The sequence below is a fragment of the Camelina sativa genome, chromosome 4, assembly GCF_000633955.1.
Source record: "Camelina sativa cultivar DH55 chromosome 4, Cs, whole genome shotgun sequence".
NCBI classification, from domain to species: domain Eukaryota; kingdom Viridiplantae; phylum Streptophyta; class Magnoliopsida; order Brassicales; family Brassicaceae; genus Camelina; species Camelina sativa.
Window position 1 is genome coordinate 27,039,823 of NC_025688.1, and position 14,311 is coordinate 27,054,133.

Sequence of the window (14,311 nt, forward strand, 5' to 3'; positions counted from 1 at the left end):
ATCTGTAAAGTTGGATGTCCTATGCATGAGTCTGAAAATATTGCTCCCTGGTGGCATGCATATAATATATGCTTTCAAAGTATACTAAAATTAAATTTACTACATCACACATGACCCGTCACCATCACGGTTAATTATGGATATCCAAACATTAAAGAGTACCACCCAACTAGGACTCTTTACAAAACACATAAAATCCAAAATTTTATACCTAAAATCCCTGGACAAGATCGATAAAAGTTTAGGGTTTTTTTTTCTTTCAATAAACGCAATAGAAGATTTCTCTAGTCACGGGTTGAGGTTATCCAAACCGGTACAAAAGAGTCTACGTCTATGAAGAAAAATAACAAACTATGCAAATGGGTTAAAAATGGTTACACATATGTCTATAAATTATTCGCATGCGAGATTCAAGAAATGGACAAAAAAGTTTTGAAGCAAACAAAATACTTATTGGTGGATAATTATTTCGAGGATTCTACAAGTACTACTTCTCGTAAACGAGTGTGACTCCAACTAATTGTAGGCAAGATACACAACCAACATACAATGTTCTTAAGCGCGATTTTTAAAACAGCATTGGTCATAAAAATTACTTGTTTCTGCATAAATATGTATGGATTTTGTTTGGCCAATGACGATCGTTTTTATCATATATAGCAGATGTATTGACCAATTTTTGTAAGTGATTCCATTCTATCATAATATAAACCTCCATCATGGGTTAGTCGATTGTATGAAGTACTTGGTGATAATTTGATATATTCGAGATAAACAAAGTTGGTGGTGAGTTTTTTCTTTTTTAATCTTCCAAAAGAAAATGTTGATATTACAACAGCTGGTTGTGGTGCTGCGAACAAAGAAAGTTAGTTTTGAAACGAAGAAGAATCTTTTCTTATCTTGGGACCTGATGAGGGCTGAGGCTGCATATATACAATGCAATTACATATTCTATGTTACAAAAACTATGATTGTCATAAGGCTTCTGGATCTTAGAGTTTATCTTGAGATCTTAATTAGAGTTTCTCTTGAGATCTTAGAGTTTCGTACATCCATTATGGAAGTTAACATTCCGTCTTTTAGTATCTTAACAAGCTTAACATATATTGACGCCAGAAACCATAGATTTGGTGTTGATCTCCTTACTCACCACAACGACGATATCTATATAACGTAATTGGACAAATTTGGAATATCTACCTAAACAAAATTGTGTTTTTGTTTGGGGTTATCGAGAAAAAAAAAAGCTTTAAAAACTCGAGGTATGAAATCATGGTTCTTTTGCATGACTGATCATGTTTATAACAACTTAAACTATTGTTTAAGCTATTTAAAAAACTTGAACTGATTTTATAACTGCTTTTATCATAATCATCTCGACTGACGCCATCTAGATGAATGCCAAGTCCAATTTTTCTTATAAATAGGGTTTAAGAATTCATAATTTTCACATGAAAAAATAAATTGTATTTACATTTGTATATATCTTTGAAATCTATTAAAGAACAGTTCTTTTGTTGACAAAAAAAAAAAAAAAAACAGTTCCTTCTTATTTGAATATATATAAGAAAATCTCTCATATTTCATTTCAAATAAGAGTACTTTCAAATATGCATGTATTTAGTTTTAATGAGTTCATTTTATAATTGTAAAGTTTTTAACTTCATATAAGATTTTCAGTTCAAAATAACCAATTCAAATATTCATGGTAGATTTGCTAGACAACACAAAATATCATCTCCATTTATTGCCAACCTCATAATGCCAATGGTGGACCAAAAGAAAAAACATTGCATTTATTTATTCTCTTGACATAAGAAAAAATGCATTAACTTGTCAAATAATTGCTAGGAAAACCTCTCTATACAAAAAGTTATAAAATGTGAACAGTATAAAGTAAAAAATAAAAAAAAAAGAAGTGTGTGTATTTGAAAGACCTCTCCAATGTTCACTTGCTCCAGTTTCTCCAAGTTTAGAAAATTGCTACAAACTCTCTCTCTCTTTCTCTCGTTTTGCTATGTGGTAATAAACAGACAACAGTTTTTGTTTGTCCGTACCATTTTACTTACTCTCACACTGTCTTTGTCTCTTACTACTCTCGTCTCTTTTTTTTCCCTTCTGTTGTGTTTATATCTTTCTTTTTTCTCTAAACCCAAAACAGTCAAAATCAGGGAAGCCAAAATTTTCTTTGCTTTCTTCTCCTTTCGTCCTTTCTTTAAAACCAAAGACAGTTAGGTTTGAGAGAGAGAGAGAGAGAATGAAGAGTAAAACCCTTTTTGTCTGAGTAAGAGGAAACCAAAAGAAAAATGGAGATGGGTTCCAACTCGGGTCCGGGTTTAGGTCCGGGTCAGGCAGAGTCCGGTGGTTCCTCCACTGAGTCATCCTCTTTCAGTGGAGGGCTCATGTTTGGCCAGAAGATCTACTTCGAGGACGGTGGAGGTGGATCCGGGTCTTCTTCCTCTGGTGTTGGGTCAAACAGACGTGTCCGTGGAGGAGGGTCAGGTCAGTCTGGTCAGATACCAAGGTGCCAAGTGGAAGGTTGTGGAACGGATCTAACCAACGCAAAAGGTTATTACTCGAGGCACAGAGTTTGTGGAATGCACTCTAAAACACCCAAAGTCATTGTTGGTGGTCTCGAACAGAGGTTTTGTCAACAGTGCAGCAGGTTCTTATTATCCCAATTCTACCCTTTAGTACTATCGTTTATTTACATGTTTTGCCATTGCCGGAGATATTAGAGTCCGGCCAAGGCTTTCCTTGTTCCACTGTTGTGAATCAAATCTAAAGGCTTTAGCTTTTTGTGATTGTCAGTGTCATATGCTTTTTTGGCTTTAACGTCTTTTTATTTTCATTTTTTGAACTTTACAGCTTCGTTTTGTAACCTGGTCTTGTGTTTTGTTGGACTCGTTGGGCTTATTTTTGGGAATATGTTTACGTGTACTTCTGGATGCTTCTCTTTATTTTTATTTTTGATTTTGTCTTTCTAAATAATCTCATCCAAAGGGATATGAAATGAATGGACAAGAAGAAACCCATTGCCCTCATTTTTGCTTCTTTAGGTCATATCATTATTGAGGGGGACAAAACTAGTGTACCATTGCATCATTGACGTTATCATTGAGGAACTCAGTTACAAGTTTGTGGTTTTTAGATTCTAATTCAAACTGATGACCAAAGCTTATAATGACTTATATAAAGTATAGAACCGGTGGTTAACGTGGAGAGTGTCTTTGTGTTTGGATTGTTCTGTTCTGTTGCTTTTCTTTGAAGTTAACAAGATCTGAATCAATCTCACTCAGGTTTCATCAGCTTCCTGAGTTTGACCTAGAGAAAAGGAGTTGTCGTAGGAGACTCGCTGGCCATAATGAGCGACGGAGGAAGCCACAGCCTGCGTCTCTCTCTGTGCTGTCTTCTCGTTACGGGAGGATTGCACCATCACTTTACGGTTAGATCTTTTTTTTGCTTGACATAATTAAGACCAATACAAGTGATTATTTATCTTTATAATGAGATGTATTTATATGATTGCATGTTATGGGACAGGGAACGCTGATGCTGGAATGAATGGAAGCTTTCTTGGGAACCAAGAAATGGGATGGACAAGTACAAGAACATTGGATACAAGAGTGATTAGACGTCCTGTGTCAGCACCGTCGTGGCAGATCAATCCGATGAATGTATTTAGCCAAGGTTCAGTTGGTGGAGGAGGGTCAAGCTTCTCATCTCCAGATATTATGGACACTAAACCAGAGAGCTACAAGGGAATGGGCGACTCAAACTGTGCTCTCTCTCTTCTGTCAAATCCACATCAGCCACAGGACAACAACAACAACAACACATGGCGAGCTTCTTCAGGTTTTTGCCCGATGACAGTTACAATGGCTCAGCCACCACCTGCACCTAGCCAGCATCAGTATCTAAACCCGCCTTGGGTATTCAAGGATGATGACAATGACATGTCACCTGTTTTGAATTTAGGTCGGTTCACCGAGCCAGATAATTGTCAGATAAGCAATGGCACGACGACAATAGGTGATCAGTTCGAGTTATCTGATCACCATCATCAAAGTAGGAGACAGTACATAGAAGATGAGAACACAAGGGCTTATGACTCTTCTTCTCACCATAATAACTGGTCTCTCTGACTTGTCTTTGCATCAGAGAATCTTCTTACCAATGTTACCATGAACGATCCTGCTCTATCTTATCTTTTGCTCTTCTGTAATCTGCTATTAATAAACCAGACAATTGTTGCCTAAGACTGGCCTTTTGATTTTTATGCTACTTGTTTTGTTTGTTCCATCTCCATGAAATTAGCCATAGCCTCATCAGCTTTGCTCAAACTCAACAATCTTAAACGCTAAATTAGTCTCAGAGACCTATTGATTAACAAAGTGAACTTCCTTAATCCACAAAACTCTAATCACTCACCTTCATAGAGTCGTCCTTTATAGACTTAGTACCCGCGTTTCCTAATGAAACCTCGCATTCTAATCAAAACTTGAACTATAGATATACTCATATACACCAGAAGACGACTGAGCTATGATTCCAACTTTTGATCAGAATGTAATTTGATCTGATCTAATAAAATATAGACATACAGCTTTCCAGCCACCATCTGATCTGCGCTATGCCTTACGATTCTTCTCTTCATAAAAATCTGTTGTCAGCAACAGTAGTAAGACGATGACAGAGACCTTTCTTCAAAAGATCTCTCATCTTCCAACCATAGTGGTAGTCAGAGCTTTGCTACAGAGACCGAAAGAGGGGGTAGAGAGAATAACATAGATGGGCTTCATAATGGGCCTAATAGGCCCACATGAACTTCTACTAGATTCTGCTTATTGGGTTTTTTTATTTCTTTATTGGCTCTCTACTGGGTCGTCGTCTCCTGAAGAACAACGAAAACATCTCTCATTGAGTTCCTTCACTGAATCGCTCTCTTTCCTTGCTTCTTCGATTTCCAAAGGTTAGACTTTTCTGAATCCTTCAATTATTCTCTCTACGTTGTGTTCTGTAACACCTTTCTTCTGTTTGTTATTGATGGATTCCAATTTTTCATTGTATTACGACTTTGTGATGAGTTTTACTGAGCTTCCCAAAACTAGGGTTCTGCTTTTACATTAATCAAATCTCGGGTTTTTCGTTTCAATTCAATGTCTCACTGTATGATTTGTGGGTCTTTAAACCATATTATATTGACGATCTGGTAATGGGTTCATAAGTAAAGTTGTAAAGACTGCGACTTTCAAACTTCAATTTGATAAATTTGATCCAAATCACGCGTCTTCTAGTACATCCCGCATTCAAAATTCACATTTTGTTTTTGTTTTGTTTGATCGTGTTCGTCTGATGAATGTTTTACTCGTGTGCATTAGCTAGAACCGTAGAAAGGAATCATGGATCCAGCTGAAATGAGATATTTGGAAGAAGAGGATGGTCCAATGATGAAGACAATGAAAGGTAGTGTCACTGGTTTTGGTGCTGGGATGATTTACGGAACCATTTTAGCGACTTGGAAAGATGTTCCAAGAGTCGAGAGAAATGTGGCTCTTCCAGGGCTTATCAGAACATTGAAGATGATGGGAACCCACGGGCTGACTTTTGCTGCCATTGGAGGCGTTTACATCGGTGTTGAACAGCTGGTTCAGAACTTTAGGTGCAAGAGGGATTTTTACAATGGTGCTATTGGTGGTTTTGCTGCTGGAGCTTCTGTGCTTGGTTATAGAGGTAATGGTGTTTCTTCTTGTCTCATAGTTGGTTACTGTTTTGTCATTGTGTCAGCAAAGACCATTGTCTCTATGATTAAGTAGTTTGGAATGGTTTTGGGGAAGACCATTTGAAGTTGCTGGAACTAGCAGTATGTAGATTCATAGGTTTTAGGAGCTAAGTAGTCACTGATGGACAAACAACAAAATTGAGTGGCAGTAAAGTAACAAAGAATTGTCAGAGTTTTTAATATCTAGGAAGAAATAATTGTTCCTTGCCTGAAGTTAATGTTATTCGGTATCTAGTGTAGCAAATCTATATGATATCAGAAGTGCCAAGACTATGTTATTGAGTATGTACACGAGCCTCCCAAAATCTCATATATGTAAAGAACGAGAGAGTACATAGCTTTGATTGACCTGATGCTGTAGATTTCTGCATTCTTTTGTTGTTGGTTTATTGATTCTAAATTGGTTTATTACAGCAAGGAGCATCCCCACAGCTATAGCAGCAGGTGCAACTCTAGCTATTACCTCTGCTCTGATTGACTCTGGAGGTCAGACCACAAGAGTAGACACTGGCAGAGAGTACTATCCTTACACCGTAGAGAAAAGAGCTGAAGCTGATTCCTGATTTCTCTTTTGGTGACTGAAACTAATAAGATGTGCATTCGCTGATCCCAAGGCTCTTTGAGATAATATCTCTTCCATGTCCTCTCCTTTTTGTTGATTGTATCCGGATATGTGAATTCATAAAACTCTGTGCTCTTGTTTCCTCATGTTCTTATTTCTGGAGAGTGACTTCCTCACATCTTTTGTCTGAATTTTTCCTACAATAAAAAATCGACTTTGTCTGAAAATGTATCAAAGGTTTCAGCTTTCAGTAATCAGACTTTTGCTTCTGTTAATCTCAAGGTACATACTTCATCTGAACCAACAATAATCGATTTGAACGTGACAAGCATAGGAAACAAACATGGAAACATTTATCCTAATCATAAATCAGACGAAGTGGATTTGGAGATCTACATGTAAAAGCAGAGTTGAACACGTGGCAACGAAGAATTGGCTATCTTAAATTTCCTTGTGGTATGGCTAATCTAGTGGTTCTTGTCCAAGTAACTATCGCATCACAGTGACGAGTTTTTTTTTTCTTTTCTTCCGGAGACCTCTGCAGCAATGGCAGGGATCATAAGCCCTAGCCCTACGGCTCTTTATTTCACCAGGTAATACGAAAGTTGATTCCTTTTGATAAATCGCCAAGTTCTTTAATCTTGGAGTGTTCTCATCACTCAGAGAAAAGTTAACAGCTTTGATTTCTGATGCAGTAATCTTGGTGGAAGACGACTGAAAGCGGTGAGCTGGGCGGGAAAGAGTGTCTCCGGGAAGGTAATCCGCCGGAGACACTTGAGAATTGCGGCGGAGGTGAAATTCGTGAATGCAGAAGAAGCAAAGAAGTTGATAGCCGAAGAAGGTTACTCTGTGGTGGATGTAAGAGACAAGACTCAATTCGAGAGAGCTCATATAAAATCTTGCTCCCATGTCCCTCTCTTCATCTACAACGAAGACAACGATATTGGTAAGAACTCAAACCTTTACTTGAACAAACTGTATGGCATTACTTTTGAGTTCTGAGTGGTTTTGTTTGAGCAAAATTGCAGGCACGATAATAAAGAGGACAGTGCACAACAATTTCTCAGGACTGTTCTTTGGTTTGCCTTTCACGAAAATGAATCCTGAATTCCTTAAGTACGTTAGAAACGAGTTTCCTCAAGACAGCAAACTTTTACTTGTTTGTCAAGAAGGTCTCAGGTTAGTAGATCAAACTCTGGATTCACTGAGTCACCGAGTGTAGTTTGAAGTGAGAATTTTAAAGTTTCTTTTGTTGTTCTTGAAAAGATCTGCAGCTGCAGCTAGTAGATTGGAGGAAGCAGGTTACGAAAACATAGCTTGTGTAACATCAGGGCTACAGTCTGTAAAACCAGGTTTGATTCCATTTGGCTTCATCTAAAGAACATTCCTTGGGGGTTTTGGAGATCCTTTGGTTTGAGAAGGATGATGAATCGGATTTACTGGTTGTTGCGTCTTTAGGGACATTTGAGTCGGTTGGTTCAACCGAGTTGCAGAAAGCTGGCAAAGCAGGGCTTATCACAATTCAAGGCCAGATCTCTGCAGTCTTAGGAACAGTGCTCGTCTGTAAGTAAAATTCTACCATACAGTTGAAGAGAATATAGAGAATGTTGTTTGGCCCTTTTGGTTATGAATTAGATTTTGTTGAACTTGCAGGTGCTTATTTGTTCATACAGTTCTTCCCAGACCAAGCAGAGAAGCTGTTTCCTCCAACAAGCTAAGAGGCAAAGACAAAACAACAATTGATCCAGAGAAGTTTTCACATTTTCAGCCTGCTTTGTATGTGTAGATGCTTAAGAGAAAAGATTGAAAAAGAAACTCAAATTTTTAAGATTCCAAGTAGTTACTAAGGATTTATATATATATGGTTTTGAGCAAAGGTTATCTGCTTAAAACAATTGAATGAAATCAACACTTAAAAAGACAAGATTGCGTAATGTTTTTCAAGGACAAAAACGTGGATACATAGAACTAATAAATATGATCAAAGCAGAGAGAAAACCCTACACAATAAAACAAAGCTTTAGGAGTTAGAGAGCGTGCTGTGCAGTTAAGTTCTGATGTCAAAGGTGCTAGCAATCTCTGAGGAACAACGGATCAAGAGAACTCTACAGTGACTGTGACATCCTCCATCGTCATTGGTCTCTTTTAGTCGCCTTGTAGGCAGTAAAGTTGCCGAATATTTCCAGTTGCTGTCACCAAAGAAGCAGATACATATAAATCATTGGATGACCAATGGAGTGAATGAACTAGAATGGGGATGTGATTTGATTACCGTAGAGCCAGTCTTTGAAATGCATGTGGAACGCTGTAATAAGTTCTCGTTTTCGGTTTTCTTCAAGAGGTGTTTCTCTTAAGGATTGCCTTGTCTCTTCCAAGTTCTTAAGCTGCTCAAAACCAAAACACAGTTAAGGGATCAGATGCTGAGATATGGATGAAAAACAAACAAGCAATTTTATATGGAAGAGCCCAAAAAAAACATACGTTTGTCTGCTGCACTGCCTTATATGCATCTGGCAATGGAAATGGATTGTCTTTCGTGGAACCAACTGCCTCGCCCGCAAACCAGTTTGGGATCTGAACCAGAAAAATTAATGTGAGAAATTAACCCATGATCACAATCTTAGTAACCAACATCACTAGTTATTACAGGAAAATTAAAATAAAGAAAAGGGGAATCTTACCAAAAACGTAGTTAACTGGTCAGGGCCTACACATGAAGCCGGTTCAGATTGTTTATCAGAGGCGCCAGTAGGATGTGAGAGTGAGTCATGCGGATCAACTGCTCCCAGTGCCAAGGATTCATTCCATTTGTTAATAGTTGGCTCAATTCCTACCTCGGTCATGTGCTCCTCCAAGTGTGAGTAAAATGTATTATATGGAGCAACCTGGAACAGATCAAGTCATATAGATGCCAACAGTTACAGACAATACATCAGAAGATGTTTCAACTTAAGAAGTGACTCTAACAGCATGTTCAATTGTCCAATTACCATGAACCGCTAATATGATCATGAAGGCTTTTAACACAGAAAAGATATAACCTCAAGTTAAACAAAAATATGTAGTCTATTCACTAATGTCAGATGATTATCAGAGCCGGAAATAAGAGTTGCTAATGCAGCCTGACATAAAACTTGTAAATTAAACCCTCAATCTTAAAGAGACACATCACCTGTAGTTTGTGGTTATCACCAACAATGAGAGGTCGCTGATTGACTCCCAAAAAGAACACACATTCACGGCAATTGGCGATGCAGATTCGTTTGGTAGCTGCAATCACATGAACTCTCTCACAATGCTCAACTCTTACTGCCTGCAGGGATAATAAAATATTATCACTGAATCTTCACCCCTGAACCTCGTTAACCAAAGACTCAAGCAGGAAGGAGTAGATTTATAGTACCTTGCCAGCAGCTCCCAGAACGATAGTAGAATCAGAACATCCATACACAGTTGCATATCTCAATGGTGCTAAAAGATAAATGACAGAATCATGGCAATTGGCAACCTGCAGAATACGCAAAACATGCAATTGACGTGCATACATGAGTGAAAGAAACGGAATGAAGACCTACAACTACAAAATGTGAAGGACTACTGAGTTTAAAATGCAAATTAGTTGTTCAAAACAGACCTTCACTGATCTACCCTTAAGATCGGAAGCCTGCTTGAAAAGTGAAGTCTTAGAGACTCCCTCAATAATACACGGACCTCTCTCGTTCGATGAAACTTTATTAAGAGATACGCCAGACTCTGCCATTCCAGCATCTTGATCGGATGTCCCATTTTCTTTCCCAGAAATTCTGTCAGAAATGGTTTCTAAGGCGGACGCTATGTCTTTTAGAAGCCAATCATTCACTTGAGAAGCAGGAACGGGGACAGCAGGCATATCAGGATCAGAATTCGCAAAAAAAGGAGTAGCTTGGCTTAAAGAAGGTACACCAGATCCCTTATCACCATAATGAACAAGAAACCCAATGTGCTCAAAACTTTCCATAGACAGGACCTGAGGAAGAGATTCAGACCATCTAGCATGAGATATTCCTTCTTTTCATTTCCCATATTATTTGTATTCCAACATAAGTTTTGATATCTATCCAATACAAACAGTTATTAAAAGGTTAGCACATACCAAAGATTCATCTCCTTCTCCCTCCACATGCTCTGAAAGGAGAGTAATAATATTTGTTATGTGCTTATGCAGATACGACAATTGATGAGCTTCTTCATCTGCCGGTGATGGCATAAATCGACGGCTGTTGCTACGAACAAGCTGCATGATGATGGAAACGTAATTAACTTAAAGCTTTTGATATCATAAGCTCAAATACATTATAAAGAAATACATCAACGAGCATCTTCTCAGTTTGAAAAATAACAAAGATCACTTAAACAAACACAAACTACACCCGCCCCATTCAATGTAGTTCTTCAACATTGCTTAATGCTAACGTCCCTAAGTCTAGTGTCTCTAAATTTCTAAACTTGCATTGCAAATTATAGTATAATCCAATGCAAAATCGATTAAAAAAAAAAAACAAACTTTCGGGCCTACCAAATACGTTTTCAGTATCATTTCCCTACCAAATAGATCACAAGGAGCCACATTACATAATTCAGAGAATGTAAAACGTAAAAAAAAAAAAAAAATTGCCTGAATTGGCGATAACGCCGACAAGTATCCATCAAAGGCAGAAGTAGATGGCCAAACATCAGCCACAGCAGCAGAGTCCTTATGCGTTCTAGGCAACAACTTCTTATACGATTGAATATATAGAAACAAAATCAGATCCCTCAAATCAGCTCCAACCGAATCAACTTCTTCAGATTTTTGGGCCAAAACCAGAGGATCATTCTCGCAATGTAACACAGAACCGAGAGTTTCGAGAACGAGACGCGCATTATCAACGGAGATCAAGAGCGCATCGGAAATAGCGGCAGATCCAACGCGGTTATTCGTGGCGGAAGCAGCTAGCTTTTGTTTGATCGGAGCTAGAGCTTGAATCGGGTCGGTGAAAACGAGCTTCTGGATCGGAATAAGGCCGTGCTCGAAAGGTACACGTCTCGGGTGGATGATTGAATTCGAATTCGGAGTTTGAATCGGGTCTGGGTCAGGTGGTGGTGATTGGTCGATGAGTTCTTCCGTCATTATGATTCAAAACCAGAGAATGAAGGAAGAGACAGTTGTGAGGGGAAGTTACAGATCTTTTGAACATCGGACATGGAGAAAGAAGGAAGAGACAAGAAGAGAGAGAGAGAGTGTTATGTTACAGTGTGTGCAACCACATGGTAATTATCATACGCCTTCGTAAGGAATAATGGGCCATAAAATCCGGCCCATTAAGCAACCCTTTGATAAAGTTTATTAGTTTCTTTCTTCTCCGACTCAGTTTTCCACCGGCGACGAGATTTGAAGTCGTCGTTTCAAACAATGGATGATTTGGCTGCTTACTACTCTCACTATAATCTACCGGTGAATGTTCCTCCGCCGCCGCTGGGAATGGCTCCGATTCCGATTACTCCGGCTCATTCTGTCTATCTGCCTGCACACGTGTCTATTGGAGGTCGCGATGAGGTTCGTACGCTTTTCGTGGCTGGACTTCCTGAAGACGTCAAGCCTCGGGAGATCTATAATCTCTTTAGAGAGTTCCCAGGATATGAGACTTCGCATCTTCGGAGCTCAGATGGAGCTAAGGTAAATCCTTTTTTCGGGATTTTGTAATTTGGGTTTAGGGATGATTGGATGATTAAGAGACTGAGAATCTTACTGTGGTTGTTTTGGTAGCCCTTTGCATTTGCTGTGTTTTCGGATCTGCAGTCAGCTGTAGCGGTGATGCATGCTCTCAATGTGAGTACAAATTTCTTCGGAACTTGCTGCTGTTTCAATTTCTAGCTGATGTTTCTACTTATGTGAATGATTGATTTGGGGATATTGCTTAAGACATGTCTCTGAAGCTAATTTAGCCGGAAAGAATGAAAATTTGGGTTTTATATAAGTAAAGTTGGTGTCTTTCTGGTTGTTCTTATTCACCCTAAGTAACTTGAAATCGTTTCAGTTTCAAAATTAGATAGCTGGTTGCATTGTTTTGGCACGAATGAATTTAGCTGTTGCTATTTACTTTAGCTTGAACTAAGAAACTTTAGAAATTTATTTATGAAGACCATTAAGCTATTTTTGTCTTTATTTGTTTCCTTTCAGGGAATGGTATTTGATCGTGAAAAGCATTCTACTCTTTACATTGATCTTGCCAAATCAAACCCCAAATCTAAGCGATCAAGAACAGGCAAGTAGCAGGATTCTTTCTGTTCGGTAGCTCAATAAAAGTTTGATCTTCGCTTATGTGTTTATTTTGTTTTTGTTTTGTGGTAGATGATGGTTGGGAAAGCTTGAAAAAACCCAAGTCTTTGAGCACCACTACTGAATCTGGTAAGATACTAAGATCATTGGCACAAGCCTTTCTGGGGCTTCTAGTGACCTTTTGTATTTTATGTTTCTTGTATCTGAATATGTGTATTGTATTTGTCGTTATGAACTTCACAATCCCCACGCTCATGCATGTTAGCTCTTTCTGGTTTAAGATTTCACACTTGAACTATAAGTGCCGTCAACATGGTTTCACGTTTCTGAAAAGCTCACACTGCACATTCTTGCACGTTTGGGCACTAGCAGGTTTTGGCAGCTTTCACACTCCTGGAATGAGTAGTTCTGCGTACAACACAATTGGTTATTCACATGCACAAAGGTCATCGGCACTACTTGAGCACATACTTGTGAATGCGTAGATTCTGTTTCTTTGTTGCACTCACTTTTCTTGTATCTCTTCCCTGAAATCTAACTTACTTAAGGCTTAGCTGAACTGGTCATAGCCCCCATGCACTGGATATGAGAGAGCTTGTTCTTCCTTAGCTATTACCTCAGGAAACTCAATGTCTCACTATATTCTTTTTGTTCGTTCAGTCAAGGAATTGCTAATGTTGCTGGGAGGGCACCGACTACTGGAAAATCTGTAAGCTTCTGCCTATTTTATACTTTCATATGAATATTGCATTCTGTTTGGACAAAAAAACAGTGAGGTAAATTATTTATTACCATTGGACATGACGATCTTTGTTCTTTTGACAGAATAATGTGGCAGATCCTTGTCCAACACTTTTCATAGCGAATATGGGACCAAATTGCACCGAAGCTGAGCTAATTCAAGTTTTCTCGAGGTAAGGATACTTTATTCTTCACGCAAAACTGTAACCACTAGGGATAGTTCATAGTTTTCACTCTTTTTCCTGTCAGATGCCGTGGATTCTTGAAACTGAAGATTCAGGGTACGTACGGAACTCCTGTTGCGTTTGTTGATTTCCAGGTACAGCTCTCGCAATATCTTTTTCTGAAAGAGTAGAGGCAGATCCTATTTTGTTTAAAGAGTGAACTGACTCTGACATGTTTACCTTGATATGTGGGTTTTTCAGGACATCAGTTGCTCAAGTGAAGCACTACATACTCTTCAAGGCACAGTGCTTTACTCATCCCTCACTGGGGAGGGTTTGAGGCTGCAGTATCCTTCACTACTACTCATTTTAATTCTTTGTGTTTTTTTTTCTCGTGGGACTTTACCGCTATTCCAAGAATATACTTAACAAGCAATATCAGATATGCTAGATCACGGATGGGAATGCGTAAGAAGATTAATTAGTGTTAAAAATGATTACGCTCTGATTCGTAAAGATAAAGTAGAATGCCATGTTAAAACGGCCTAGGTACTGAACTTTGCTATATGCATATGTAGTTACAGTATGCAGATGTATTATTTATCATATTGATTGAAGGGACCATATTGGAAAGCAAGTTTTATGTAAGAGCTTTGAAATGATACATAATTATGGTTCTTTTATACATATACTTCTTGGGTAAAAAGCACTTAGAAAGTTAGAAGGTATTAAAGTGATCCACAGGGTTGCACACAAGTGGTCGA

The 14,311-nt window shown here is 38.5% G+C and overlaps 5 protein-coding genes across 7 annotated transcripts; 4 read left to right on the top strand and 1 right to left on the bottom strand.

Moving 5' to 3' along the window:
- Positions 1,946-4,302, top strand: LOC104782718 (squamosa promoter-binding-like protein 9). The gene is made up of 3 exons (XM_010507727.2): positions 1,946-2,665; positions 3,300-3,445; positions 3,544-4,302. The coding sequence occupies exons 1-3, from the start codon at positions 2,307-2,309 to the stop codon at positions 4,143-4,145; spliced, it is 1,107 nt and encodes a 368-aa protein (XP_010506029.1). The 5' UTR covers positions 1,946-2,306; the 3' UTR covers positions 4,146-4,302.
- LOC104782719 (outer envelope pore protein 16-3, chloroplastic/mitochondrial) lies at positions 4,868-6,598 on the top strand. Of its 2 annotated transcripts, none has more exons than XM_010507729.2 (3): positions 4,868-4,972; positions 5,382-5,733; positions 6,197-6,594. In XM_010507729.2, exons 2-3 carry the CDS (start codon positions 5,403-5,405, stop codon positions 6,343-6,345), a joined length of 480 nt encoding a protein of 159 aa, XP_010506031.1. In that variant the 5' UTR covers positions 4,868-4,972; positions 5,382-5,402; the 3' UTR covers positions 6,346-6,594. The 2 variants fall into 2 exon arrangements, with proteins under 2 accessions (XP_010506031.1, XP_010506032.1); XM_010507730.2 differs by having other exon boundaries at positions 4,883-4,972; positions 5,386-5,733; positions 6,197-6,598.
- LOC104782721 (rhodanese-like domain-containing protein 9, chloroplastic) lies at positions 6,809-8,220 on the top strand. Its single transcript, XM_010507732.2, has 6 exons — positions 6,809-6,937; positions 7,040-7,290; positions 7,373-7,523; positions 7,611-7,696; positions 7,803-7,907; positions 7,998-8,220. The coding sequence occupies exons 1-6, from the start codon at positions 6,891-6,893 to the stop codon at positions 8,060-8,062; spliced, it is 705 nt and encodes a 234-aa protein (XP_010506034.1). The 5' UTR covers positions 6,809-6,890; the 3' UTR covers positions 8,063-8,220.
- LOC104782720 (TBCC domain-containing protein 1) lies at positions 8,182-11,603 on the bottom strand. The gene is made up of 9 exons (XM_010507731.2): positions 10,999-11,603; positions 10,477-10,617; positions 9,979-10,350; positions 9,748-9,852; positions 9,517-9,657; positions 9,026-9,229; positions 8,826-8,918; positions 8,617-8,728; positions 8,182-8,533 (listed from the first exon to the last, which is right to left on the bottom strand). The coding sequence occupies exons 1-9, from the start codon at positions 11,491-11,493 to the stop codon at positions 8,490-8,492; spliced, it is 1,707 nt and encodes a 568-aa protein (XP_010506033.1). The 5' UTR covers positions 11,494-11,603; the 3' UTR covers positions 8,182-8,489.
- On the top strand, positions 11,723-14,236 carry LOC104782722. Of its 2 annotated transcripts, none has more exons than XM_010507733.2 (10): positions 11,723-12,039; positions 12,130-12,192; positions 12,544-12,628; positions 12,715-12,771; positions 13,012-13,087; positions 13,303-13,351; positions 13,468-13,556; positions 13,633-13,702; positions 13,809-13,894; positions 13,990-14,236. In XM_010507733.2, exons 1-10 carry the CDS (start codon positions 11,776-11,778, stop codon positions 14,030-14,032), a joined length of 882 nt encoding a protein of 293 aa, XP_010506035.1. In that variant the 5' UTR covers positions 11,723-11,775; the 3' UTR covers positions 14,033-14,236. The 2 variants fall into 2 exon arrangements, with proteins under 2 accessions (XP_010506035.1, XP_010506036.1); XM_010507734.2 differs by having other exon boundaries at positions 13,015-13,087.

Bases quoted from the DNA above. Each gene is read 5' to 3' on its own strand.
- LOC104782721 (XM_010507732.2), top strand. From the start codon at position 6,891: ATGGCAGGGATCATAAGCCCTAGCCCTACGGCTCTTTATTTCACCAG. The intron at 6,938-7,039 runs GTAATACGAAAG...TTTCTGATGCAG, and splicing joins ACGGCTCTTTATTTCACCAG to TAATCTTGGTGGAAGACGAC. The intron at 7,908-7,997 runs GTAAGTAAAATT...TTGAACTTGCAG, and splicing joins CTTAGGAACAGTGCTCGTCT to GTGCTTATTTGTTCATACAG.
- LOC104782719 (XM_010507729.2), top strand. From the start codon at position 5,403: ATGGATCCAGCTGAAATGAGATATTTGGAAGAAGAGGATGGTCCAATG. The intron at 5,734-6,196 runs GTAATGGTGTTT...GGTTTATTACAG, and splicing joins TTCTGTGCTTGGTTATAGAG to CAAGGAGCATCCCCACAGCT.
- LOC104782718 (XM_010507727.2), top strand. From the start codon at position 2,307: ATGGAGATGGGTTCCAACTCGGGTCCGGGTTTAGGTCCGGGTCAGGCA. The intron at 2,666-3,299 runs GTTCTTATTATC...AATCTCACTCAG, and splicing joins TTTTGTCAACAGTGCAGCAG to GTTTCATCAGCTTCCTGAGT. The intron at 3,446-3,543 runs GTTAGATCTTTT...GTTATGGGACAG, and splicing joins GATTGCACCATCACTTTACG to GGAACGCTGATGCTGGAATG.
- LOC104782720 (XM_010507731.2), bottom strand. From the start codon at position 11,493: ATGACGGAAGAACTCATCGACCAATCACCACCACCTGACCCAGACCCG. The intron at 10,618-10,998 runs GCAATTTTTTTT...ATCATCATGCAG, and splicing joins CGGCGTTATCGCCAATTCAG to CTTGTTCGTAGCAACAGCCG. The intron at 8,729-8,825 runs GTATGTTTTTTT...GGTTTTGAGCAG, and splicing joins AGGCAGTGCAGCAGACAAAC to CTTAAGAACTTGGAAGAGAC.
- LOC104782722 (XM_010507733.2), top strand. From the start codon at position 11,776: ATGGATGATTTGGCTGCTTACTACTCTCACTATAATCTACCGGTGAAT. The intron at 13,088-13,302 runs GTCATCGGCACT...TTGTTCGTTCAG, and splicing joins GGTTATTCACATGCACAAAG to TCAAGGAATTGCTAATGTTG. The intron at 13,557-13,632 runs GTAAGGATACTT...TTTTCCTGTCAG, and splicing joins CTAATTCAAGTTTTCTCGAG to ATGCCGTGGATTCTTGAAAC.